Below are 26,025 nucleotides of genomic sequence, written 5' to 3'. Positions count from 1 at the left end.
AAATATACAGAAACAACAACAACAAAATTAAAAGCTGCAAGGGGAAAAGGCCAAGTACATATGAACACAGACCTATTAGAATTCACCCAAATTCTAAATGGAGACTCCAAAAGTCAGAAGGGCCTGGACAGATGTCTTACAGTCTCTTAAGAGACGACAGATGCCAGTCCAGCTACACCCACTGTTTACCCATTATACCCAGCAAAACATTCAATCACCATAGATGGAGAAAACAAGATATTCCATGACAAAGAAAAAATTTAAACAGTATCTGTTCACAAACATAGGCCTATAGAAGGTATTAGAATGAAAATTCTGAACTAAAGAGGTTAACTGCAACCCACGAAAATAACACATGAAATAACACACACACACACACACACACACACACACACAAACACACCACCACTACCAACAAAAAAACAACAGGAATTAACAATCACTGGTCATTAATATCTCTCAAAACAGCAATGGACTCAATTCACCAATAAAAGAAACAGAATGGATGCAAAAACAGGATCCATCCTTCTGCAGAATACAAGAAACATACTTCAACATCGAAAAAGACATTACCTCAGAATAAAGAAAGAGAAAAAGATTTTCTAAGCAAACAGACCCAAGAACCCAAGAAACAAGTTGGTGTAACTATTCTACTATCTAATCAAATAGACTTCAAACCAAAATTAATTAAAAGAGATGGGGAAGGACAGTTCATACTCATCAAAGGAAAACTCCACCAAGATGACATCTCAATTCTCAACATCTATGCCCCAAACAAGAAGGGTACCCACATTTGTAAAGGAAACACTGTTAAAGCTTAAATCACACATTGAGCTTCACATATTAATTGTGGAAGATTTCCATATTCCACTCATACCAATGGATCATCCAGACAAAAACTACATAGAGAAATACTAGTGCTAACCAAATGGACCTAACAAATTTCTACAGAATATTTCATCCAAACACAAATAAATACACTTTTTTCCAGTACCTCATGGAACATTCTCCAAAACTGACCACATGTTCAGTTACAAAGTAAGTCTCAACAGATAACAAGAAAATTGAAATAACTCCCTGCTATTGGACTAACATGGATTAAAGCTGGATTTCAACAATAACAGAAAGTCTACAAACTCATGGAAACTGAACAACTCCCTACTGAATGACTACTGTGTCAAGGAAGAAATTAAAAATAAAAGACTGCCTAGAATTCAACAAAAATGAATGCACAATGTACCCAAATTTCTGGGGCACAATGAAAGCAGTGCTAAGAGGAAAGTCATAGCACTAAGTGCCTTCATGAAGTATTTGGAGAGGTCTCATACTAGCGACTTAACAACACATCTGAAAGCTGAGAGAGAGAGAGAGAGAGAGAGAGAGAGAGAGAGAGAGAGAAGCCAATGTAGCCAAGAGGATTAGATGGCAGGAAATAATCAAACTGGGAAATGAAATCAATAAAATAGAAACAGAGAGAACACAAGGAATCAATGAAATAAAGAGTTGGTTTGATGTGGGAAGCCTTCTATATATGTGTTGCTGTTATTAGTTAATGAATAAAGCTGCTTTTAGCCAATGGCTTAGTGGAATAAAGTCAGGCAGGAAACTCAAACAGGGACGGAGAGAGAGGTGGGAGGGAGAGAAGGTGGAGTCTGTGATATCAAAAAACCAGATTAAACAGTTAAAAATCAGGTGCAGATTTAAACACAGCATACTCAACAGAAGAATCTCAAATGGCCGAGAAACACTTAAAGAAATGTTCAACATTGTTAGCCATCACAGAAATGCAAATGAAGCTACTGTGAGATTCTATCTTATATAAGTGAGAATGGCTAAGATCAAAGACACAAGTGACAGCTCCTGCTGGACAGGATGTGGAACCAGGGGACACTCCCCCATTACTGGTAGGCATGCAAACCATACATTCACTTTAGAAATCAATATGTTTAATTTCTCAGAAAATTGGGAACTGATTTCCCTCAAGACCTAGCAATACCACTCTTGGGCACATACCCAACGGATGCTCAATCATATCATAAGGGCATTTGCTTAACAATGCTCACAGCAGCTTTATTTGTATTAGTTAGAAGCTGGAAACAACCTAGATGACCCTCAATCAAAGGGTGGATAAAGAAAATGTAGTACATTTGCACAATGGGGTATTACTCAGCTGTTAAAAACTGATATGAAATTTGAAGGCAAATGGATGGAACTATTAAAAAAAATCATTCTAAAGAAGGTAACACAGACCCAGAAAGACAAACATGGTATGTACTCACTAATAAGCAGGTATTAGCTATAAAGGATAACCATGCTACAATCCACAGACTCAGCCTAGGTAACAAGAAGAGCTCACGGGGGATGCTTGGATCTCTCTGGGAAAGGGAAAGAGAAGAGATTTTGTGGGTGGACTGTAGGGGGTGGGATGGGAACATGGGGGATCAGTTGGTGGGGATAAAAGGCAAAGGTAGTGAAAGAGATTGGAAAAAGGGGGACATTTTGGGGTGAGGTTGAAACCTAGTCCAAGGGAAACTCCCAGGAATCTGCAAGACTCCTAGCAATAGGGAATATGCAGCCTGAACTGGCCAGTTCCTGTGACCAGGCAAGACATCCAGTGGACGGACTGCGACACCATCCCAGCCACATAACCTTCAACCTACAGTCTGTCCTAACTATGGGATGTGTTGGGATTGGTGCCTAGCCCAACGGACATCAGAGAGACTTCTACTAATGGAACCCCATCAGTAGAGCTCAGGGAATCTTATGGAAGAGGGGGAGGAAGGACTGTAGGAGCCAGAGGCGTCAAGACTGCCACAAGAAAACCACAGAACCTACTAACCTGGGCTTGCAGGGGCTCACAGACACTGAACTGACAACCCAGGAGCCTGCATGGGACTGACCTAGGCACATGACTCTGCACAGTTGTATTACAGTTGTGTAGCTTGGTCTTCCTGTGGGACTCCTAAGAGTTGGAGCCCGGGCTGTCTCTGACTCTTGCCAGCTTTTGGGACTCTTTCCCTCATACTGGGTTGCCTTGTCCTGCCTTTATATGCAGGGAGGTGCTTAGCTTTATGGCGATTTGGTATGCTAAGTTTTGTTAACATCCATGGGGGGGGCTGCCCTTTTCAAATAGAAATGGAGGAGTGGATGGGGAGCAGAAGGAAGGTAGGTGAGAGGAGCTGGGAGGGGAGGAAGGAGGGGAAACTGGTAGGGATGTAAAAATATAAATGTATACAACAAAGGAAGAACCAGGGAATAAAAATAAAGATTTGTTTAAAAAATGAATAAAAAATCTATTTGTATTTGTAAATTTATTTTGTAATCATTTTTCCTGATTGTGTTTTTATTCTAATATTTCTATTGTAACTTCTTTCCAGATTTCCTTACATATGCTGTCAAATTTGAAGAAGGAATATAAATAAAACATAATGTGATTAAAAAGTGAAGGTTACAAACTCAAAGGACTTGAGGTTGAGTTTCTATTATAAAGTCTACTGTTAGGTATCAAAGCTAACACACACAAATGGCCTAGGTGCCTATCTAACACATCAAAGCAGACTCTGGCAGCCCGGTTCTCCCTGCATCCCTGTCTCTACCACTACCCAAAATTCTCTAGCCCAGGGCTCAGGGTTGCTCTTCCCAATATAATCCAACCATGCTGGTTGTCCACTCTCTTTGTACCTTTGGGTCTCCTGGCTACTGCACCTGGTTCCTCTCTCCCCTCTCCCTGCCCTCCCACCAAACTTGGCACAGCTCAGACTGGGTATGTTCACTCTGGACTCTCCCAGATGTCCCTGCCTCTGATTATGTCTACCTTTATCTACAATAAACCATTTCCTCTACCATACCTAGGAGGAGATATGTTTCTTTATTTTCCTTTTTATTTATTTTTGTCATTCATCTACTTGACTTAGGTCAATCCTTAGGAAACAAGAAGTGATAAAATAATCAAATTTAAAAGGCAGACATTTATGGACTAAGGCAATCGCTGAATTTCATAAATAATATTTCATAAAATTTCTCATAGGAATTAATATCTCAAATATAGAAATAAAATGTAAATTTTAAAAGTTTCATTTTATAACAAAAAATGAAGAAAAGTTTAACAGAAACCTCTCTTAAAAGTTGTCTGTTATTTTTATACCAGTTATTAATAAATGTTGTTTAAGTTGATCGGTTTCACAGAGATATTTCTATACATGTATATACACAGTTTGATTGTATCTCCAACCTCTCCTCCACTTTCTCTAACTTTGTGTACACTGGCCAAGCATCCCACCATCTGAGCTGACATGCTGGGTCAGGGTCAGGAATTGCCTTAGCGTATGCTGTTGGGGAAGTCTATCTCCCTACAGGTTAACTTTGGGAGGCATGGTAAGTAAGGCTGCATCATTCTTCTCCCATAAGTCAGACATACAACTCCATGCCCTCTTGGCTCTGAATTTCTGCTGAGAAGGCTGCCGCTATTCTGACAGGTTTGCCTTTAAATGTGAGTTGAAGTTTCTCCTTCAGCTCTTAATACTCTTTTTTTTTTGTGGCTGTTCTGTACTTTTGGCAGCTCAAGTATGTCACGAAGAGGTTATTCTATGGCCATGTCTATTTGGGGTCATAAATACCCACTGTCAAACTTTCTACTACTTCACTAAAAGGGTTTTCTATACTTTTAGCCTCTTTTCTATTTCCAATCAGCATATACATATGCTTAGTCTATACACACATCGACCTACTGACCTACCGACCTTTAGTCTTTTAATGACGTTTCAGAGATCTTACATGCATACACACACATATACATACACACACATAATACATACATATACACATAAATACATACACATACATATACCAGACATAATACATACATATACACATAAATACACACACATACATATATCCATATATACATATACACATACATACATGTGTGCATCTTTAAGCCTGGATATCTTCTCTTTCGCTTGATCCGCTCTAGGGGGTGGGGCTTCCATCTTCATTTTAAACACTCTTATCAAGGTTTTCATTCCCCAGAAATGTGTCTGGTTCTTTTTCAGAACAGCTATGCATTTCTGAAACAAGAGTCTTACAATATAGCCTATGCTAGCCTGGAATTGACTAAGTAGCCCAGGGTGGTCTCAAACCTACAGTGATGCTCCTGTCTCAGTCTCCTGAGCACTTGGATTAAATTCATGTCAAACTATGACTGTTTATTAAGTACTCTTAAAAACATTCTTTTTAAATTCTTCGGTATATTTTCATTTTGTTATCTTTAGAATCAATTACAAAAAAATTGTGAACTTTTAAAGGAATCATCCCTTTGGCACTAATCTCTCCTATTTGTATGTTGAATTTTATTCATAAACACCTGTTGAGATGGATGTTTTTCCACTTTTACTATGATTTTAGTACAGAATGTCTTCCAAGGGCTCATTCACTGAAGGCATGGTCCCCAATATAGTCCTGCTCAGAGAATTTTGGATTATGAGGACACGAAATTCACTGAGATAATCCACTTAGTTTAACAGACAACTGGGAACCACTGGGAGCTGAAGGAAGTAGGGTCTAGTTGAGAAACGAGGGCAGATGCATACTTCCAGGAGTTACATGTTTTCTTACCACCACAAGGCGAGCAGCTTTGTCTGCTACAGGCTCATGACATAGTCATGCTCTGACTTACTACCACCATGGAAGCAATGGACTAAGCCAAAAATGGACCCAAAACTCTGAACCTGGAAACCCAATAAAACATTTTTTCCTTTAAATTATTTCTCAAGTAAGGCATTTTGTCCCAGCGATGAATTAACACAGTTGTTATGAGGGGGTCTGCATAGTGAGCAGTTTCTCTTGGTAATGGGACCTTGCCTGGAGGATTACTTTAAAGGTCTACTTCCCTGTAGCTCCTTTGCTTGGTAATGGGGTTTGTATACAACGTGTGCTAATTTAGAGTCTGTAGGCCTCAGAAGAGTCGGCTTTCTGTGGTATGATATAGACAGTAGAATATCTGATATATGGACCAAAAGCTTTGTGCCTAGTTTTCTAGATTTGTTAGCTAGGGACAGTCTGACCCAGGAATGGAGAAAACCTATGTAGAGGGCTTTCAGGTACAGTGTCTACAATTTCTCTCTGTTGTTGCTATGGGATGGATGTCTAGGAATGGATCTTAAGTGCAGCCATGTCTCCCTGCAGCTAGGTCATCAGCTGGGGGACAATATCCTCTGTCCTTTAAGTATCTACCAAGGTTTAATCAACACTGCATCATGGGTACATTAATGGGTGAGCTGGGAATACCTAGTTTAGCAATAGAGTCAAGCAAATGTGATCAAAATGTTAAGCTTGCTCCTCAGAACCACACAGATACAGGAAGACAAACAGCAACAACAAGAGAATAGATAGAAGCCAATCAGCTACGGAAGGCCAGAGGGATGGGTCAGCAGGCGAGCGCGCTTGGTGCTCAAGCCTGGGCAGTGAGGTCCAATCCCTGAAATCCACGGGAGAAGGAGAAATCTTGCTCCCCAAAGTTGTCCTCCGACCTCCACATGCACGCTGAGGCACTTACATACACGTGGATGCATATACACATATACACACACTAACAACAAAAAAATTAAAAGTTTTAAAAGAAAAATGAAAGTTTCATCTCCATTAAAGCAACCCCAGCTGCGGGGATAGGTGCAGATGTGCACCCTCTGTGATCAGTTTCTTTCCACGTTTCCTAGTTGTGTGCCCCTCCAGGAGAGCAGAAGAGCACATGCCGAACCTTTTCACTCCTGTCCTTGGTCCACCCTGTTCCTGGCAGGTGGCGCCAGCATCTGAAAAACCTTTAGTGCTCTAGGTCAGTGGGTCACACCCTGTGGGTCACACGCCTTTGGGGGCTGAACAGCCGGTTCACAGGAGTCAACAAAGACCACCAGAATCATTCACATAATGATTCATAACTAGCAAAATGATAGAAGTAGTAACGAAAATAAATCTGTGGCTGGGATCATCACAACATAAGGAACTGTATTGAAGGGTCTCAGCATTGGGAAGGGTGAGAACCATTGCGCTAGAGTAAGACCTAGAGCTAGCACACAGCCCCCACCTCCCTGCAGGTTTATTCTGGAAACACTTGTTCTGCATACTTCATGGGGCGGAGTGGGTGTAGAGGGTGCTATGAGTGATCCCTGGCACTATCTGTGACAACTCAGAAGGTTGTGAGAGGACATGAGGTTATAAGTCTACACAGGCTGGAGCAGCACGGGGCTTGCCAGCCACTGCTGACGCCCAGGGCTCTAGTGTTTCTGTTTATCTCACGAGCAGAATCGACTGACAGTCTTAAAGTGGAACAGACAGGTTTCACTTCGAACAGGATTCTCATTCAGTTCATTTCACAGACTCTCCCAGGCTCCAACTCAGTCAGCATAATCATGTTTCTTGCCAGTTCCTGGAAGGGAGTTTGATTCCTGGCACAGTAAGCTCAGGCATGACTTTTTAAAAATAGCTTCCCAAACATACGCTGGAAAGTGCCAAGTCATCCTGCTCCGTCTGGGCCACTGCGTTCCCACTGCACCTCTGCACAGTGCGGCTGTGCTCACTGGGTCTCTATTGTTCACCTGGAAGTCCTTCCAGAATCAATGCTGATAAACTGGCCTGCTATGGAAGTGCATGGGTTTCTCCAAGTGGCATGCACGGTGCTGAGCTTCACTGTTTCCTTACAGTCCTGTCTTCAAGCAGCTTCTCCCCAGGGCTGTTTCGGGATGCTGGGTATCGAGTCAGGTGACTGGTGCATGCAATGTAAATGCTCTACCATTAAGCTGCCCCTAACTCAGCCCTTGGCTTTATTTAAAATGGGGTCTTGCTGCTATGTAGCCTGGGCTAGTCCCCAACCTCATTTTTCTGTCTTCTCCTGAATGCTGAGAGAGTACGGGCTTGAACCACCATGTCCAGCCCCCTTAGTTGTTTTGTGTCTTGTAGGGGCTTTCTGCTGGGTACCTCTAACCTGCCGCCATGTATCTCGCTGATTTTAAGTAAGATTTAAATTCAGAAATAGAGGGGATATAGCAATGAGTGCAGGATTTTCTTTAGGTAAAAGATCTCTGAATAGTGACAATCCAAAGGTAAAACACAGAGCCAAACGAGGCGGCTTTTGACAACAGACAAATACCTTCTGCTCCAGGGTGAGCTGGTACTTTTGTCGAACTCTCTTACACTTGTTGAACCAGCTGTTCTCATCCATGATGAGGGGCGGGCCCACGTTCTCCGGGCTGCTGCCGTCACTGTCGCTGCTCCCGAAAGTCCTGAGCTCCTCCTCGTCGCTGCTAATACTGTCAGAGCTAGGGAGGTCAAAGGCAAAAAGAAGAAAGTGAAATGGCATATTCCAATTCGACTCTTAAAACTAACACTTCTGCTTTGTAAGCACTGGCGGACAAACTCTAAAATACTCAGTAGTAAAGACAGAGTTATACTAATTCTACTATAAAGACTGACCTGTCTTAAAAATGGCAAGTTGGCAGAGCTTGTTGACTCCTTGGTCACAAAGTCAAGTCTACTTAGCAACACTTAAAGCGAGATTTATAAATCTGAAGCATTACCATAAAGCACACCAGAACACCCAGAGAAGACAAAGCTCCTCAGAGAACGTGAAACTCCAGAGAAGCTGGGCATGCCCGAGGCCACCACGGCTCATCCCTTCTCCACACCAGCTAATGGCTGTGGATCTAGGTCATAAGGGCAGCTCAGCCCTAGCAGAGGGAAGTCAGTCCTCAGCATTTGTACCAGGACAGGCGCAGAAACAGAGAATGCCCATTGCAATCCCTATTTAAAATTCTGCATGGTACCCATGTGGCAGAAGTGAACACAGTAAGGTGAGAAAATGAGGGATGAGAAAGGAAGTGGAAAGGAAAATGCTAAATATCTGAGTCAGGGTTTCAAACCCGGCAAAAGCAAAGCTAAAAATTAAACACAAAAAGTAATGTCATCTCCCAGTTTAAGAGAATTTTAAACCCGGGTGATGGTGGCACACACCTTTAATCCTAGCAGAGGAGGCAGAGAGAGGCAGACCTCTGTGAGTTCAAGGCCAGCCTGGTCTACAGAGCAAGTTCCAGGACAGCCAGGTTTACACAGAGAAACCCTGTCTCGAAAAACGAAAAAGAAAGAAAGAAAAATAGAGAGTTTCAAGATATTAAATAGTTCTTTGAAGATCATGATATAAAAATTTTGAAAATGCTAATAAACTAATTTGCCAAAATAGACTCAGTAAGAAATAGAAAACTTGGGGGGGGGGGCTGGAGAGATAGTTCAGTGATTAAGAGCACTGACTACTCTTCTGGAGGACCTGGGTGCAATTCCCAACATCCACATGGTGGCTCACAACTATCTGTAACAGTTCCAGGGGATTCAACACCCTCACACAAACATATATGCAGACAAAACAGCAATGCACATAAAATAAATAAAAAAGAATAGAAAACTTGAACATTCATATGACTATGAGTGATAGTAAATCAGTAATTTAAAAAATTCCCAAAGAGAAACAGTCTTCCCTAAAGAAATGCATACTGGTTGCTTATCCAATAACAAATGATCAGCCATGTTCTATTTAGGATTAGCTATGTATATATTACATATATACATATGTATATATTACATATTACATATACGCACATAAGAATAAGCAATGAAAGAAGAAACCACAAATTTGAAAGAGAGCAAGGAAAGGGTTATGGGAGGGCCTGGGAGAGGACAAGGAAGGGAGAAATGATATAATTATATTATAATCTCAAAAATAAATAAAATAAAAGCAATTTCTACAACCATATTATATAAGTATTTCCACAGACTAAATTTTATCAAATGTTTGAGATGTTGGGTTTTTTTTGTAATTTCATTAAAATTTTAGATAACAAAGAAAAAAATTCATATCCCCAGTATAACTTTATTTCACAAGGCAGTATTATATAAGAAAGGAAAAGTCTATTTCAATCACAAATAAATAAAACACATGGACACAAAAAGCTGATTAAAACACATAAAATGTATACAGTAAATAGTTTAAAAGATAATACACAGGCTGAAGGTGTAACTCAGTGGATGGGCACTTGTTTAACATTCATGAGGACCTAGGTTCAACCACCAGCATCAGAAAACAAGGGCAAAGGGCAGAATACTGCTCTGACCTGGCAAGTTCTTCACCAGTGGAGGAGTCTTGCTGATCTGAAAACACTGTGTGTGTGTGTGTGTGTGTGTGTGTGTGTGTGTGGTGTAGATATGTATATAGATGTGTAGATGTGTGGTGGATGTGTGGATATGTGTGTGTTTGGGTAGTATGTTTGTGTATAGTGTGTATGTGTGTGTGTGGTGTGTATGTGTGTGTAAGTGGTATGTATGTGTGAGTATGTGTAGTATGTATCTGTGTGTGGTATGAGCATGCGCATACCTGTGGAGGTCAGAGAAACAACTTTTTTTTAAGCAACACTTTAAGAATATGTTTTAGATTCATTTTATAAGTACAGCATATGGCTGCTTTTGTTTCGAGTGGTTTGTTTCCTCACGAGTAGTTTTATATCATTCACACTGACCTTTGACGTGCTTCTGACTGAGGGCTGGTATTTTTGTTTGTTACGGGGATTTTTGGTTTCGTTTGCTTTCTTTTTCTCTTCCCCCTTTTCTACCTCAAATGGGATTCCCTCTTTCCTTTCTCTTCCTCTATCATCTTCTCCTGTTTCTGTCCCTCTCTGTCCTGGCAGGATCTTCAGGTAAGAGTTCAGCCTGGCCCTGCCTCCTCAGTACTGGGATTACATCCATGTGTCACCAGGCTCAGCGCGAACAGAATGTCACTGTTGAGGTCAGGCAGACCTCCTTTCCTGTGCTCAGGTGATCCTGGTGCCACTGTGTCTACTCTGTTCTGAGAACTCGATTTGCTCGCTGTGTGCTCAATCGGTTGCAGCATTTTCCTCCATATGTTCTTTTTCTATGGACCTGGAGATTATCAATGACGTCACTAACCTCAGCTAACGAGCTTTCACTAGGAAGCAAACATCTTAGAGGAGTGTTTAGAATATAATCCCACGGCTTGATAACCTGAGTCTGAACTCTGCAACCATGTGAGGGTGGAAGGAAAGAACGACTCCATAGCTGTCCTGGATCCTCCACACGTGTGCTGGGCCGTAACAATTACTGCCATCAATACCCTAAATAGTCTCCTACGGAAAGGAGGGTGGGAACAGATTTTGGTCTGTGCTGTTTACAGTTTTTTTTTCCTCAACAGCTAGGACAAGGCTTAGAACTTAGTAAGCTTTCAACTGATAGTGTTTTTCCTCCTACCAACCAATGACCACTTTCCCTATACTCCTTGTTCCTGCATATTTATATGTGTAGTAGATAGCATTACTTCAGTAGAATCACAAGATAAATATGTGTTAAACTCAAAATCTTTTATGTCCCTCTCTAAAAATATCACTTTTAATTAAGCACAATTAAATTAATTAAATAAACTTAAACTCCGAGCACAAGACTTCTCAATGAGCAGTTTTCCTTGCATCTTATGCGGTAATGTAAGTTTAACTTAGACATCCAGTCAGGGCCCGTGAGATGGTTCAGCAGGCCCACCAAGCCTGAGAAGCTGACTGCCCCTGCAGGCCTCTCATAGAGGAAGGAGAGGTCCAACAAAACATCCTCTGACTTTCATGTGCGTGCCACGACCTAAGCAACTGTACTTTCTTCTCTTTCTCTCGCCACTCCCAGAGTCAGACAAGATAAATAAATTTAGTAAGGGAAAAAATTGAAATACTAACGTTAAAAATGGAAAAGAGACATGTAGATCCCCCCGCAACATAGTAGTTCTATTAATAACCAGGACGATAATTAGGTAAGGACATTAAAATTAAAATGCTTAATTTCCTAGGTATTCAGGAAATGATAATGCATAAAAATAGAAAGGAAGGATAACAATAAAGTTCTTTCTAGGGATAGGAAAGAGAAGAAATACTTAATCCACGCTGTTTTCCATTTATTCAAGCATTACATATACATCATAACATTCTATCTATTCTCTTTAAAACTGCACCAAGAACCATTAATGAATTCTTTAAATAAACATTAATCCCACAAAGGAAGAAAGCAAGAATAAGTAGTTCATTCAAGGTCACCCTAATAAGAAATGGTGCTACATAATGGGCTCTTAACAATGTATTATTTTCTTTCAATGTTTTAATGGCCAAAGCTTCAAACTCAGTTGAATGAGTGAGAATTTTTTTTTTTTTTAAAAAAAGGACACAGAAGGAACTGGAGGGAGGAAAGGAAGGTAAAAATGATGTAATTATACTATAAAGTGAAAAAAATAAGTAAATAAAAAATTTAAATAGGTTGATAGAAACTTTGGGAGAATTTGTGAGCTTTGATAGAGTATACTTAATTTATTAGTATACTTAATTTACAATTCTTTAAAGTATATTTTTAGTCTAAAAGACACAAAAATTCTTCAAATGTTTTAATAGAAAATCAGATTTAAGAATTTTCAAAATAAGGCTCTGGAGAGGTGGCTCTCGCTGCTCTTCGGAACCCTGGTTTCCAGCACCTCCACAGCGGAAGCCATCTTCAACTCTAGTTCCAGGGTCTGATGCCCTCCTCTGCCCTACGCAGGCAGCGCACATGGTGAACACAGATGCTGGTAAACATGCCCCCTCAAAATAAATAAGAAAAATAATCTCAATATAAGGAATAAAATATTAGGAGTTTATACTGAAGAATGAATGGAATTTTAATACAAAAGATTTTTCATTTAATAACAATATCTTGTTATTTTTTAAACTTTTTTACTTATTCTTTGTGTCTTTCATATCATGCATCCCAACCCCACCATTTCCCATACTTTCTCAACCACTCTCTGCCCCTGCCACCTCTCCCCACAAAATAAAATTTAAGATAAAAAAGGGGACAAAAAGGAAAACAAAGAAAGAAAGGGAAAAATCTCACCATGGAAGCTGCAGCGTGACACAGTGTGTCCTGCGGTGAACCCCTTTATCCATGCATTTTTACATGCCGGCCTTCATTGCAAAGAATCGCTGGTTTGGCTTGAGGCCCTGGTTTCTGCTACCCCATCGACCCTAGGTCCTCACTGGAACTTCTGGACATCCCGTTGCTGCCCTGTGTCATGGAGATCCTGCAGCCCTAGGTTTACAGGACCGCATTCCCCATCCTACCCTGTGCTCCAGCAGATCACACAGGGGTGGATGTTGGGGTGGGCCCGACACACAATCCTGGTCTGGGCCTGGGTAGTTTCTGGGTTGGGCAACCCATGAGCTCTCCCCAATCTTCACCATCAGGATGAGCTTTCCAGCCATCAGGGTGAGCTCTCCAGCATTCCCTGGCCAGTTCACCCTTTACAGTCAGGACGAGCAAGGGGTGGGGCGGGTTCTGCTGCTTTCACACCCTCAGGGTCAGTTCTCCCAAAGGAACACCTTCAGTGTAGTGGAGTTGAGGTGTAGGAGCTCTCTTGGCTCTCCAGCTCTCCTGACCTCAGGGCCAGTTCTCCTGTCTGAGGCAGAGGGCAGGGTAATGCTCTCCGGCTCAGAGTGTTACGTGACAGACAGTAAAGGGGACAACTCTCACACCTGCCTCAGGCACTGGTGGGCTGGGTCTCTCCCCCATGCTACCATTTATAATTATTAGAGGATAGTGATTCTTTTTTTAACTTCTATATGAATTAAAATTTAAGTTTTTAAAAGACATACAAATACAAAATAGACTGTAAGATATCTAACCTGGTAAACGTTGATGAAGTTTCTAAAAGTATTATCTCCTTCAAATAGATATTTTAATCTTATAAACACTATAAAAAAATCTAGAAGACCCATTGTTTAATTCTCCAAGTGTATTTACTGCACATCTGTGCTATGCACCAAGGATAACAGAGCCCTGGTCTTTTGTCCCTGCAGGAAAGTGGATGCAACTGGAGACAATCACAGTAAGCGAATTAAGCCAGTCTCAGAGGCAAATACCGAAATGTTTTCTCTCATTTGCCTTTTCAAGAAGATCATGTATGCAAACATGAAAACAGACGTGAAACCGACTAGGTCAAGGGGGCAAAAGTGAGGGGAGGAGCGAGAAAAGGGAGTGTAGAGGTGTGTGGGGCCTGTGGGGGTGGTACGCGCAATATGTAATATATATATATGCGCAATGTGTAATATATACCTGAACAAAGTTTAAAAAAAGATTGACTGGCTTTTTGGCAGTTTCTGTCCTAGTAGAGGAAACAAGAAAATAATATAGCCAATATTAAACAGAAACAGTGTGAAAAGGAGCTGAGGTGGAAAGGCAGTCTGGGTGGGTGGGGCGTTACTGCAGGTGGGCAGCTATCTCGGTGAAGGCTGCATGAGCAATGTGGTAAGCAAAGCTTTGATACAAGCCGAGAGTGTTCTGACATCGCAGCGTGCTAATCGTCATTGCTAATGGAGCTCCAGTTCCTATTTCCTTTCTTAACGCTTATTTTAACTGATACCAAATAAGCCACTAGTTTCCCCAAGTTTACCTTTGACCTCATTCCAAGTGTCAATGGAAAATGCTGGTTGCGACTTTTATAAAATTCTTGGTTTTTCATAGAGAACAATCACACAATTGAGAGGAAACAGTCTTTCTATAGTTTTTCTGGTATACAGACTGTTGGTCTCTTCATTCTCTCATTTCCTGTAATTAGTCTAGAAAAGGGTAAAAAATAATTGAGAGACTGCTTTCTCAGTGTGCGAGGTGAGAAGACTCAGACACAATGGGCAAGAATGCCTAGAATGCTCCAGAAACAAGAGCCTGCCGAAGCTCAGTGGGAAGGGCCAGCAGCACACGGGGAGGTCACGGATGTAGCGGAAACCAGACCGAACAAAGAGTTTTGCTTTTTATTCTGTGTTACACTAAAAGACAGTAAAAGAAGTTTTCTAAAGAGGAATACAATGATATGCCTCACATTCCAAAGAAGCCTCTAGCTGCTTTGTCAAGCACCTACGACAGCAGCCTAAGGTAGAAGGTAGGGAGACATCGCAAATGTCCAGGGGCAGGTTAGAGTGGAGCTGATCAGATTTGCTGATGGAGGCTATGTGGGTGATGACTGACAGAAGTGAAGAATAGCTCTGTAGCAACTATAAATGACAGAACTTTCATTTTCAGAATGAAGACACCTAAAAGAAGAAAAGTCTTATCTGGGAGGAATTAGGGGTTCACTTTCAGGATGGCATATTTGAGATATTTATTCTACCTCCAAAAGTGTGCGGTTGGCAGCTATATGGGTAAGTCTAGAGTTTATGTGGCATCCCAGGCGAAAATACATGTTTACAAAGGAGCAGCGCATATACAGTGTGCAAAGTCAAGACACTGGATGAGAAATGACCTGGAGAAAGAGAAGACAGTTCAGGGGTGAGGCATGGAACAACAGAGGACAGAGATGAGGACAAACCTCTGAAGGAAAGAGAGAAGGAACAAACATAGGCGAGCCACAGATCTTTGAGGAGAAACGTCCCCCCCACCAAATCCTATATACACACGGCAAAACACATGGCTGCTGATACGGGCAACAGTGGTTTTTAGGTGTGCGTATTAAAGCTGAAATAGGTCAAGAGAAACTATGGCAGAGGTACAGAGGTATAAGGAGGGGACAGAGGACAGACATAAGGACCAGGAAGATTTTTCTGATTTTCAGGGTGGGGAAAACCAAGGAGCTTATGTTTATATGCTGTTGTGATAGGCTGGGCTTGGTGACTTTCTGGACAGTCAAACTTGGAGCCTCATAAAAAAGGCTCTATACTTCAGAGGAAGGAACCCCAAACCCCTTCTTGTTTACTTATTTCCATCCATAGCGACTGGCTTCTAACTCCCATCGTCCTTGTTTTCCTAAGTGATTAGAACAATAAGGTTAATGTTATTTGGCCTTTTGTCCTTGGCTCCTGAAGCAGCTCTGGAACAGCTTCAGAGCAACAAAGATGAAAGGCTGGACTTCTAACACGGGGCACCGGGAGTCTCAGAAACAGACCAGGCATCTCTGTCCCTGTCACCTGTCTCTCAACCTCTCTATCCTTCCCTCCCTCCCTTATGTCCCAGTCTCCCTCCCTTTCATCCCATTCATCTGTTAAAGACTAGACTTCTCTTCCTTAAAGCAGGCCACAGAAGCTAGAGTTATACCTTAACCTCCCTTAGCATTTTCCCTTAGAACTGACCTCTGAGTAGTTCCCTGACCTACCATGGCTGAAAACATCCTATTTCAGATGAAGGCTTTCTCAGACCTGGGAGGAAGGCATGCTTCACTGAGCCGTAAAGGAGGTAGACAGCACAGGAATTCAACTGAGTTATAGACACAGCTGCTGTCCACTGCAGACTTACATGCTTGCTTGCTGATGGAGAGAAATCCCTACATTTCCAGGCCACCAGAAGTGATCTGGGTTGTGACTGTGTAGTAAGGTATACAGTCCTTTCTGTATACCTTTCAAGCTGTGAAATGAGGGAGGATCTCAAAAAGGGAGATAATGAAGCAGAGGCAACAATTGCTGGGGCAAAGACATTAATAGAGGATGAGATGTAGCTCACAGGTCAAAGGGCTGGTATCACACGGAAAACAGTTCGTTAACCATACTAAGAGGAGCAAAGAAGCAGAGAACCTGGGATTCTAAGGATAGGAAGGGATGCTTAATAGCATATGTGATCAGACAACGTCTCACTGAGTAACCCTGTATGTGGAAAAGCAACTCTCCAGGAAATAATATTTAAAGAAAAGAACGATATTTTATAAAACAAAAATATAGATTTATATTTATAGATACTTATATTATTTAGACAAATTTATCTAATACATATATTTATTTACATAAGTTAGATATTTACATTTACAGGCAATTATAGAAAATAATATAGGTAAATATAGAAAATCATATTTAAAGAAAAGATGCTGATAACATTCTTTTTATAAGTAAAAACCGAGGCTAGCAAGATAGCTCAGTGGATAAAGGCACTCGCTATGGCATGGAAAGTCACACACACACACGCACACACCTAGGCACACATGCACACGCACACGCACACACCTAGGCACACACGCACACGCACACACACGCACACACACACACACCCCTAGGCACACATGCATACATGCACGCATACCACATAACATGCATGTATGCATACACAAAAATGTAAAATAATTTTTGAAAATAAGTGCAAAACCCACAAAAGCCATGTGTGGTGACAAAGCCTGTAACTGCACTATTTGGGAGGCTGAGGCAGGGAGATTCTGAGTTTGAGACCAGCCTAGGGTACAGAGTAAGTTCTAGGCTACCCTTGTTACATAATGAGACTCTCTCTTGGAAAAAAAAAAGATGAAGAAATTGCAAGATGAAAGGGAAAATAGTAAAGCTGAAGGCACCATAAAAGAAAAGCGATTACTACCTACTAGAAGTTTCAGTGTAGGATATACTCAAGAAAAATATACTTTTTCCTGTTCTGATATATAGTCCAAGCTGGCCCTGAATTTGAGATCATCTTGCCTTAGTCATCCACATGCTGGGACCCTAGGTATGGAGCACTCTACTCAGTGAAAAAATGATTAATGTTGTATCAAATAGCAGTTTGATAAACACAACTATTTTCTCACTGGTATATAACTGGAAACACTGATGTAAGTACGTAATATATTTTAATATATTTTCTATTTACTTATTTCATATTGTAGTTTCATAAAGATATATCTCTATTTAAAGGAAGGCATTTCATCTGACATTGTACAATATTCAGTTTTAAGTCAGGCAGTGGTGGTGCATGCTTTTAATCCCAGCACTAGGGCAGACCTTTGTGAGTTCGAGGCCAGGCAGGTATACAAAGTGAGTTCTAGGACAGCCAGAAAAACAAGTCAACTTTACTAGCATCAAAACAACATGACAAAAATTCCTCTTAGAAAATTGGTCACACTTTTAATACTTATTTGGAAAGAGTAAACAGAGGTATGCTCATATATAGCTGATATACTGAAATGGAATAAACTCTCTGAATGGCAATTTTATAGTGTATTTGGAAAACTTTAATAATATACATGCTAATTACCCCAGGAATTCCTTCATTGGTAATTCTTTAAATGTTAAGAGAAAATCCTGGTTCTGAATAAAATGATAAAAATTGTATAAGCACGTTGCTATATAACCGTAAGCAGCAATTAATAAGCAATCAAACTCTAAAAGTTCATCAGGTAAACATAACTACTAAAATGTCTGCAGTTTAGTAAATGATGCTACAGAAGGATAGTTCACGACATGTGAAACGGCTCTTATATGGTTTTAACAGAAGAAAACAGTGCGTCTGTGTATCACTTGTATCTTTACTAAAGAAAACATGTCTGCCCTGGAGAAGACTGGAAATGCTTCAAGCAGCTGTTTCTGGAGGGCAGATAATTAGTGACAGAATCATCCTTTCTACCTTTCTGTGTTTTCATTTTTTCCAGTGGATATGTCTCACTCTAACTAATCTAAAAGCAGACCCTCACGGTTACAGCTTCACCGTGAAGCGTCCACAAGATCACCACAACCAGTGTTAGGTTCTTGGCGTGCAGCCGGGGGAACTGCTGCCCCAGGAGGCAGGCACCTCAGGAGGGGGGGCACCCCAGGAAGGGGCATAGCTGCTAGAAGGAGGTTCCTGAGAGCATGCTTTGGAGATTATACCATTCCGTTTCCTCTCTCTCTGCCTCTTCTCTGCCTTTTGGGGGGAGGTGGCTCTGCCACCTAATTCTGTCACCATGAGGTTGTGCCCAAGAGTATGACACCAAATGACCCATGCAGGACCTTCTGCAACTGAGAGCCACACCCATCTTTCCTCCTTTGCTTGGGCCAGATATTTAGTCGTAAAAACAAGGAAGTAACTAGTGCAGACGTCCTTGAAACATTAAGACCCTTGGGCTAACGCTGGGGAATTATCTCTTCTACTGTGAGAGGGTGCTGGGAGCACACGGCATATATGAGTGAAACTCAGAAAAGCCACACTGAGTTTTTAGGAGCAGACATCTCCAAGAACAGGAAAAGAGGGAGGAGCCAGATAGAAGGTGCTTGGTGGCAGCAGTGGTCAGGGGCTCTGGAGGTACCCCCTGCCAGGAAAAGATAAAACAGCCGTGCATGGGGCATTTTAAAGAGATTGCGGCTGCTGCTACGGGCCAGGGACCCTCTGTGTGAACAGCATCTTCAGGAAACTCTGAGCAAATCGGGACCATACACTAAAACCAGGCCTGCTGAGTACTTCTAGTCTGAGGGGAAGAAACTGAGGAAGAACCAGTGGGAGAAGCGTGGTTGGAAGCAGAGCCCGCAGGGGAATACAGACTCAGATTCCAAGCGCACACCCACAGGCACACAGAAGGGCCTCCCAAGGGTGAGGCAACAATCACAACCATACCCACGAACCAGAACCAGCATCCATGACTCAGCCTTACAAAGGACAACCCTGAGGTGGGGCTGGTAGTCTCAACTGTGCTCCTAGCACAGCGCTCAGAGGTATGACCAGCATCGGTGACTTGACCTGTGAAGAGACCAGGTCACTGGTTGCCGGAACCTGAAATTCGGTCTTGAGTAGGGAGGGGTGTGACAGGCATCTGGGAGCCCAGGAAGAATGACTGAGAGACATAAAATTAAAACCAATGGACAGCTACACTGCATCCACACCCTACGGGCCCCGCAGTCCCATCACACTCTGTCTCCCCTTCAGTTCTTCTCCCTTTATGAACTCAGGTACCGGCTAATGGCAGTCAACAGGGCACTCTATCCCCTCTTCTGTTTTTCCTCCCTGCCTCTATCCTTTTCCTTTTCTTTTAGCTTTCTCTTTTATTCCATTCCCTCCTATTCTTTCCTTCTCCCCTTCCCCCTTTCCTTTTGATTGGCTTTCTGAGGTCACCGTGAGCTGGAACCGGCTGCCATCTCTAGCTCTCTTTTCATCCCAACTTCAGCACACACTGCCTCCTCCCCTCACCTTACCGCAGTCTCCACCGCTGCTCCCTCCAGGGACCTTCCCTCATGTACCTTTCTCCTCTCACCGAACACTCGAAATCTGTCCTGCTGTCCCGAATACCAGTCTAGCAGAGGAAGTTACACCTCAGCACAGCTCTGCCACAAACACTGATAACACTTCCACTAAAAGGTAATTAAAAACATTCAGCTGGACCACTTTTCTGCTGCTGTGAGAAACATCATGACCAGAAACAACTTCAGAAGGAAGTTTATTTGGCTTGGAGTTTCACAAAGGGTCCGCGGTGGCAGGAAATGCTGGAGATGGAAGCAGAGAGTACATCTTCAGTCACAAACAAAACTGGGTATGGGGCAAGGCCGTAAGTTCTCAAAGCCCCATGTCTTAGGGTTTTGTTGCTGTGAAGAGACACCATGACCACGGTAACTCTTATAAAGGAAAACATTTAATTGGGGGCTGGCTTACAGTTCAGAGGTTTAGTCCACTGTCACCATGGCAGGAAGCATGGTGGCGTGCAGGCAGACATGGTGCTGGAGAGGTAGCTGAGAGTTCATATAAATCTGGATTGGCAGGCAGCAGGAAGAGACAGTGAGCCACTAGGCCTGGCTCAAGCTTTGAAACCTCAAAGCCCAACCCCAGTGACACACTTCCTCTAACAAGGCTACACCTCCAATAATTCTTTGAGTCTAGGGGGCCCATTTTCATTCAAACCACCACACCCTACTTTAGCAATATACTTTCCCCAGAAAGGCTCTACCCCCTCCCCCACAAAAACCCCAGGACTACCAACTAGTAACCAAGTGTCCAAATACATGGGCTTAAAGGAGCAGATCTCATCTCAATCACCACACTCCACTTCTTGGACCCATAGGCTCATAGTCATATCACAGTGCAGAACGCAGTAAATTCAACTTTAAAAGGCTCTACAGTCTTTGACAGTCTCAACAACATTTCAAAGTCCAAGGCCTCTTCTAAGACCCAAGGTAATCTCTTATATGACCCCATTAAATAAAAAAAAAGAAATTATACGCTTCCATCATACAGCAGCACAGAGCATACATTTCTATTCCAAAGGCATGAGGGCCCAAATGAGGAAAAACTGAGCATAGGAAGAGCGAAACACAGCAGGAGGAATATGAAATGCTGGAGGTCTGAGTCTTCTCTCAGAGGGGTTACACGGCACAGCCCCTCCAGCTTTGCTGACTACAGCAGACAGCTCTCCGCTGGCCTGGTTCCGCTCTGTATGCAGCTCTCCTTGGTAGACATTTCCCAGCTCAGGTATCTCCAAAATACTGGGGTCTCCACCAAAACCCAGCTTTCACACAATGGTATCTTGGGATGTTCTCCTGACAGTGACACCAGCACCGCCACACACTGCCTGGCTCAGTGTTCTCTGAAGCCATAGGGAAAGAAATCAGAGCCCCTCTTGCATCGCCGTGACAATGACACTGTGAAGCTCAGATGCCTGCTCGGGATGAACTCTCACCCCTGGGCCGCTTTAGCAGCCCCTTTAAGTTGAAACAATTGCTGTCTCTGTAGTGAGGGGCTGCGGGCAGGCCTGCTTTTCGCCTCACCCGGCTCTCGCACGGCTAGCTTAATACCAGAAATAACAACACACAAATTGTATTCATTTAAGCACTGCCTGGCCCATTATCTCTAGAGAGTTAGTTACTGACTAACTCTCATATCTTGATATTAACCCATTTCTAATAATCTGTGTAGCACCACGAGGTGGTGGCTTACCGGAAAAAATTCAGCATGTCTGACCTGGTGGCTGGCTCCATGGCTTCTGCCTCACAGCCCTCTTCCCAGCATTCTGTTCTGTTTACTCTGCCTACCTAATTTTCTGTCCTATCAAGGGGCCAAGGCAGTCTCTTTATTGACCAATGAAAATAACACAATAGACAGATAACCCTCCTTCATCATTTCCCCTTTTTCTGTTTAAACAAAAAAGAAAGGCTTTCATTTTAACATAGTAAAATTACATATAACAAAACAGTTATCAAGCAAGAATTATAGTCACAATATTTATAACTATATCTTTATCATAATAATGGAAAACTATAACTATGACTATCCATTCTTCAACTCCATCAAAGACTCCAGAAGGATATAATATTACCTAAGTAAACAAGAAGTAAGCAACTTCCAAAACTCTAGAAATGACAGAGACATCTTGCTGCCTGGACAGTCACCCAAAGTTCCTCTGTATCCATGGGGCACCCATCTTCGGCCTTCAGGCCCATAATATCCAGAGACATTTCCATGAAGCAGGAAATTTCAAAGGCAGTTCAGTCACTATCTGCTGTGTCCTGCAGAATGTCTCGCAGACTCTTTCATGAATCAAGAACCTCGAAAGATCATCTCACCTTTAGGCAAGTTCAGTAGTCCTCTCTCTGCGGGTTCTCTGTGTCCAGTTTATGCAACAGTCCAGGCAAGAGCAGTTTCTTGCCCAAATGGCTAACCAACTCCATAAGGAGCCTCTTCGATGCCCATCTTCCTCTTGAAGTAGATTGGTGCTGCCAGGAGCAGACGTGTCTCATTGTCCTAAGTTATTAAAACATTAAATGCTATGTTCTGTAGTCTTTGAAAGATATGAAGAATGTCTCTCTGAAATATATCTATGCACATCTACAAAATCAAACTAACATTACTACAAGCTTGACTATTATTGATGATTATCCATTAACAACCTATATTTTTAATTATACATTGCATTTTTAAATGAACTATACAATCACAATACATCAGTCAAGATCAGAAATATATATATACATATAACAAAATTGACCTTAAAATCCATACCAATGAAATTATTCATATCTATATCAGTCTAGGAACAGGAAACACTGTAGGCTTTCTCTTTTCAGTTTGGAAGCTTAGCTAAGCAGTGCAGAGGCGGCAGCCATAGTTTAATGGGATTACCTCCTGAATTAATGCCTCTCCTCCAGCACATGCCTTTGCTACGACATAAAGCTTCCTGGAGCTCCTCTCCACTTCAAGCTGTGTGTCTTGTATTTCTTTCTGCCCCCTTGCTCTTTCTCACTGCAGAGCTATGAGTGACAGCCATACCACTGACTCGGTGTTACCTGCCCTTGAAATAGCCTCCACCAAAAGCTAGTCCGTAACTTTCATATTTAGCCTCAAGCAGTTCTTAGGACAAGGGGGATGGCAGCCCGATTCCTTGCCAACTATCACACAGAAGGCCTTGAGCACAGTTGCTAATTGAGACCCTGCTCCCCTTTCAAGAGTCCGATTTCTGCATTCCCTGTTTCTCTCAGCATCTATTTATAGGCTCCCACCAGAATGGCCTATGAGCTCTGTTTACAGCAGCCAACTGCTTTCTTTGTCCGAAGTGTCAGTCTTCCATGCTCCTCTTAAAAACCAATATGGTCAGATTTGTCTCAGGAATAACCCAACTCTCTAGTACCAACTTCTCTGTTAGTTATTTTTCTGCTCTGGTGATAAAACGCCGTTACCAGAAGCATCCCATAGAAGTAAGAGTTTGAGTTAGAGAGTCCATAATGGTGAGGAAGACATGGGAGCAGGTGGTCAGAGTAGAAAGCAGAGAGACCATATCTGCAAACAGAAATATGAAGCAGAAAGAACTGGAGGCGGGGCAAGGTTATAAACTTTCAAAGCCGTCCCCAGCACATCCTCCTGTAAGACTCTCCCTCCTAAATGTTCCATGTCTTAATGCCACCCACTTGGGACCAATTATTCAGCTATATGAGCCTATGTAGGATAGTTCTCATTCAAACCACCTTTAGTACAATCCAATCCCAGATGGACAAATTCATACATCAAAGGACAGCAAACATGAAAACTACATCACTCCAAAAATGATGACTCCCACAATAAATGTTTCCAGTGAGAGTGTATTAAATAAAACCCAAAGGATTTAAGAGAATGATTGCAAGTATGGTTAAAGAAATCAAAGAAAAAAAATCACAGATTACACAACAGGACTCAAGCAAGTATTATTAAAAGCATGAAAATCAAAATAATCTCTTGCAGTCTATGTGAGGACAGTGGAATAAACTGTAGAATATACACAGGCTTGAGGAGAACATATACGCCCCCCTCTACTCCATCAACATAGTGCTTGAAGTCCCGGGTAGAACAGTAAGACAAAAGAGAAAACAAACAAAAGGGATATAAAAAGGAAAGTAAGAAGCTCAAGGTCTTTATTTGCAGAAGATATTCTGTGATAAGGAACCCTAAAGACTCCACCAGAAAACTCTTTTTGGGGGGCAGGATCTATGTTTATTTCAGTCTAGGAAAAACTGAAGTTCAAAGCAAGTTCAATCTTGCTTAAGGGAACATGAACAGAAATAACATCTTAAAAATGCACCAAGCTTATGAAGTTTCAAAAAGTTTGAATTTCCTGTATATTCTCCTGTCGAAGGACGTTACTTCCTGTACACCACTTCTTTGGCAGACTACTCTTCTACTTCCCTTCATCTGACCAAGATCGGCTATGAGAACTAGAGAAGGATCGAGATGGCTTGTGATTTCTCTCATGAGACAGAGACCTCTCTCTTCTCCTATCTCTAGGAAGTGACTTGCTCTGGCTTAGAGAGAAGCTTCCCCCTGGAGACTGTACTGAGGTGGAGGACTCCTCCTACGGTAATCATCTCGAGGGCGACGACCCCAGCGGGGGGCGCAATTCCCACTTCTTTTCTCACCCTTCCACAGCTCCACTCTTATTGCAGCCACTGTGTTCTTTCATCCAGCTCTGGGACAGCACCAGCGGCATCTCGGGGGTCCTCAAAGTCAATGAAAGCAAAGCCAGGAGGGCTTCAAGCAACTCACACACTTCACAGCCGTCCATAATAGCCAAAAACCCATTCAAATTCAGTCTTGTTCCATTATTTTCAAGATGACCTGCATGCACCTAACAATCTAAAGGACAGGAATCACGATGCATCTCGAGATCCCAGGTTCGAAAAGCTGAAGTTCAAATCCCAACACCCCAACAAGGCCCTCCAGGATCTGCCGTGCACCTGCTCTCGCTTCCCTGGCGTCCACGAAACGGTCCACCAGAAAACTCTAAGCTGACAAACCATTGTGTTAGCTTTTTCTGGAATGAGATGAATAAACATTCATTCACCCCAGATAGGGCACACATGATATATAGGCCATGTACATGTACATGTAGGCCAAAGTCCATCTTGATGAAATAATGAGTTTGGTTTACACACAGAGCACGAACAAGGGGCTATTTGTACTAGAAATTTGCATACAACTTGGACAAACACATTGAGAAAAAAAATCAAGAAAACAATGCTACTCACAACTGCCTCAACAAAGGAAAAAAGGAAGTAAAAGTACTATATAATAAAACCTTTTCTATACTAAAGAAGGTAACTGAAGAAGATACTAGAAGACGGAAAGGTCTCTTGATGCTCATGGATTGGAAGAATAACTATTATGAAAATGACTAACTTAACAAAAGCAACCTAACAATTTAATGCAATCCCAATCAAAATTACAAAACCATTCTTCACAGAAACAGAACAAAAAAAATCTTAAAATTCATAGAGAAGCACAAAAGACCCTGGATCGCCAAAGCAATCCTAAACAAAAGAATAATGCTGATGTTATATTACATGATTTCAAGTTATGCTGCTGGATCACAGTAACAAAACAGCATAACACAGACACAAATACAGACATGGAATGGGACAAAATTGAAGAGGATCCATATACAAGCCTACACTTCTATAGTCATTAGATTCTTGGCATCTTTGCCATAATATTATATTATATATAATATTATATTACATATAATAAAAAGACAGTTTCTTCAATAAACCGAGTTGGAAAATATATAAGTAGAATACAAAACTGGATCTCTGTCTCTTGCCCTGTACAGAAATCAATTCCAATGAATCAAAGACCTTAATAAACACAAATGGCCAATGGACATGAAAAAATGTCAGCATCTTTAAGGCATCAGTAAAATGAAATAAAAACTTCACTGGGAGTCATTCTCACCCTAGTCAGAATGATAGAAAAGAAATAATTGGTATGTAAAATATGTCCAGGGATGCAACTGTGGCATGAATGTCACATGGGTTA

At 41.9% G+C, this 26,025-nt stretch overlaps 1 protein-coding gene and 1 pseudogene across 4 annotated transcripts in view; both read right to left on the bottom strand.

Moving 5' to 3' along the window:
* Positions 1 to 26,025, bottom strand: part of Rundc3b (RUN domain containing 3B) — a 151,218-nt gene that overhangs the window by 45,647 nt on the left and 79,546 nt on the right. For all 4 annotated transcript variants that reach the window (XM_048433599.3, XM_048433597.3, XM_048433598.3 and 1 more), the window contains one exon: positions 8,141 to 8,309. In XM_048433599.3, coding sequence (XP_048289556.3) covers positions 8,141 to 8,309 — 169 coding nt within the window. The remainder of the gene's footprint in view (positions 1 to 8,140; positions 8,310 to 26,025) is intronic.
* LOC148117592 (serine/arginine-rich splicing factor 3 pseudogene) lies at positions 24,225 to 25,059 on the bottom strand (annotated as a pseudogene).

Source organism: Myodes glareolus, chromosome 27, assembly GCF_982192425.1.
Source record: "Myodes glareolus chromosome 27, mMyoGla1.1, whole genome shotgun sequence".
Taxonomy (NCBI): domain Eukaryota; kingdom Metazoa; phylum Chordata; class Mammalia; order Rodentia; family Cricetidae; genus Myodes; species Myodes glareolus.
The sequence above is the reverse complement of the archived record's forward strand: the minus strand, read 5'-3'. Positions and strand labels throughout refer to the sequence as shown.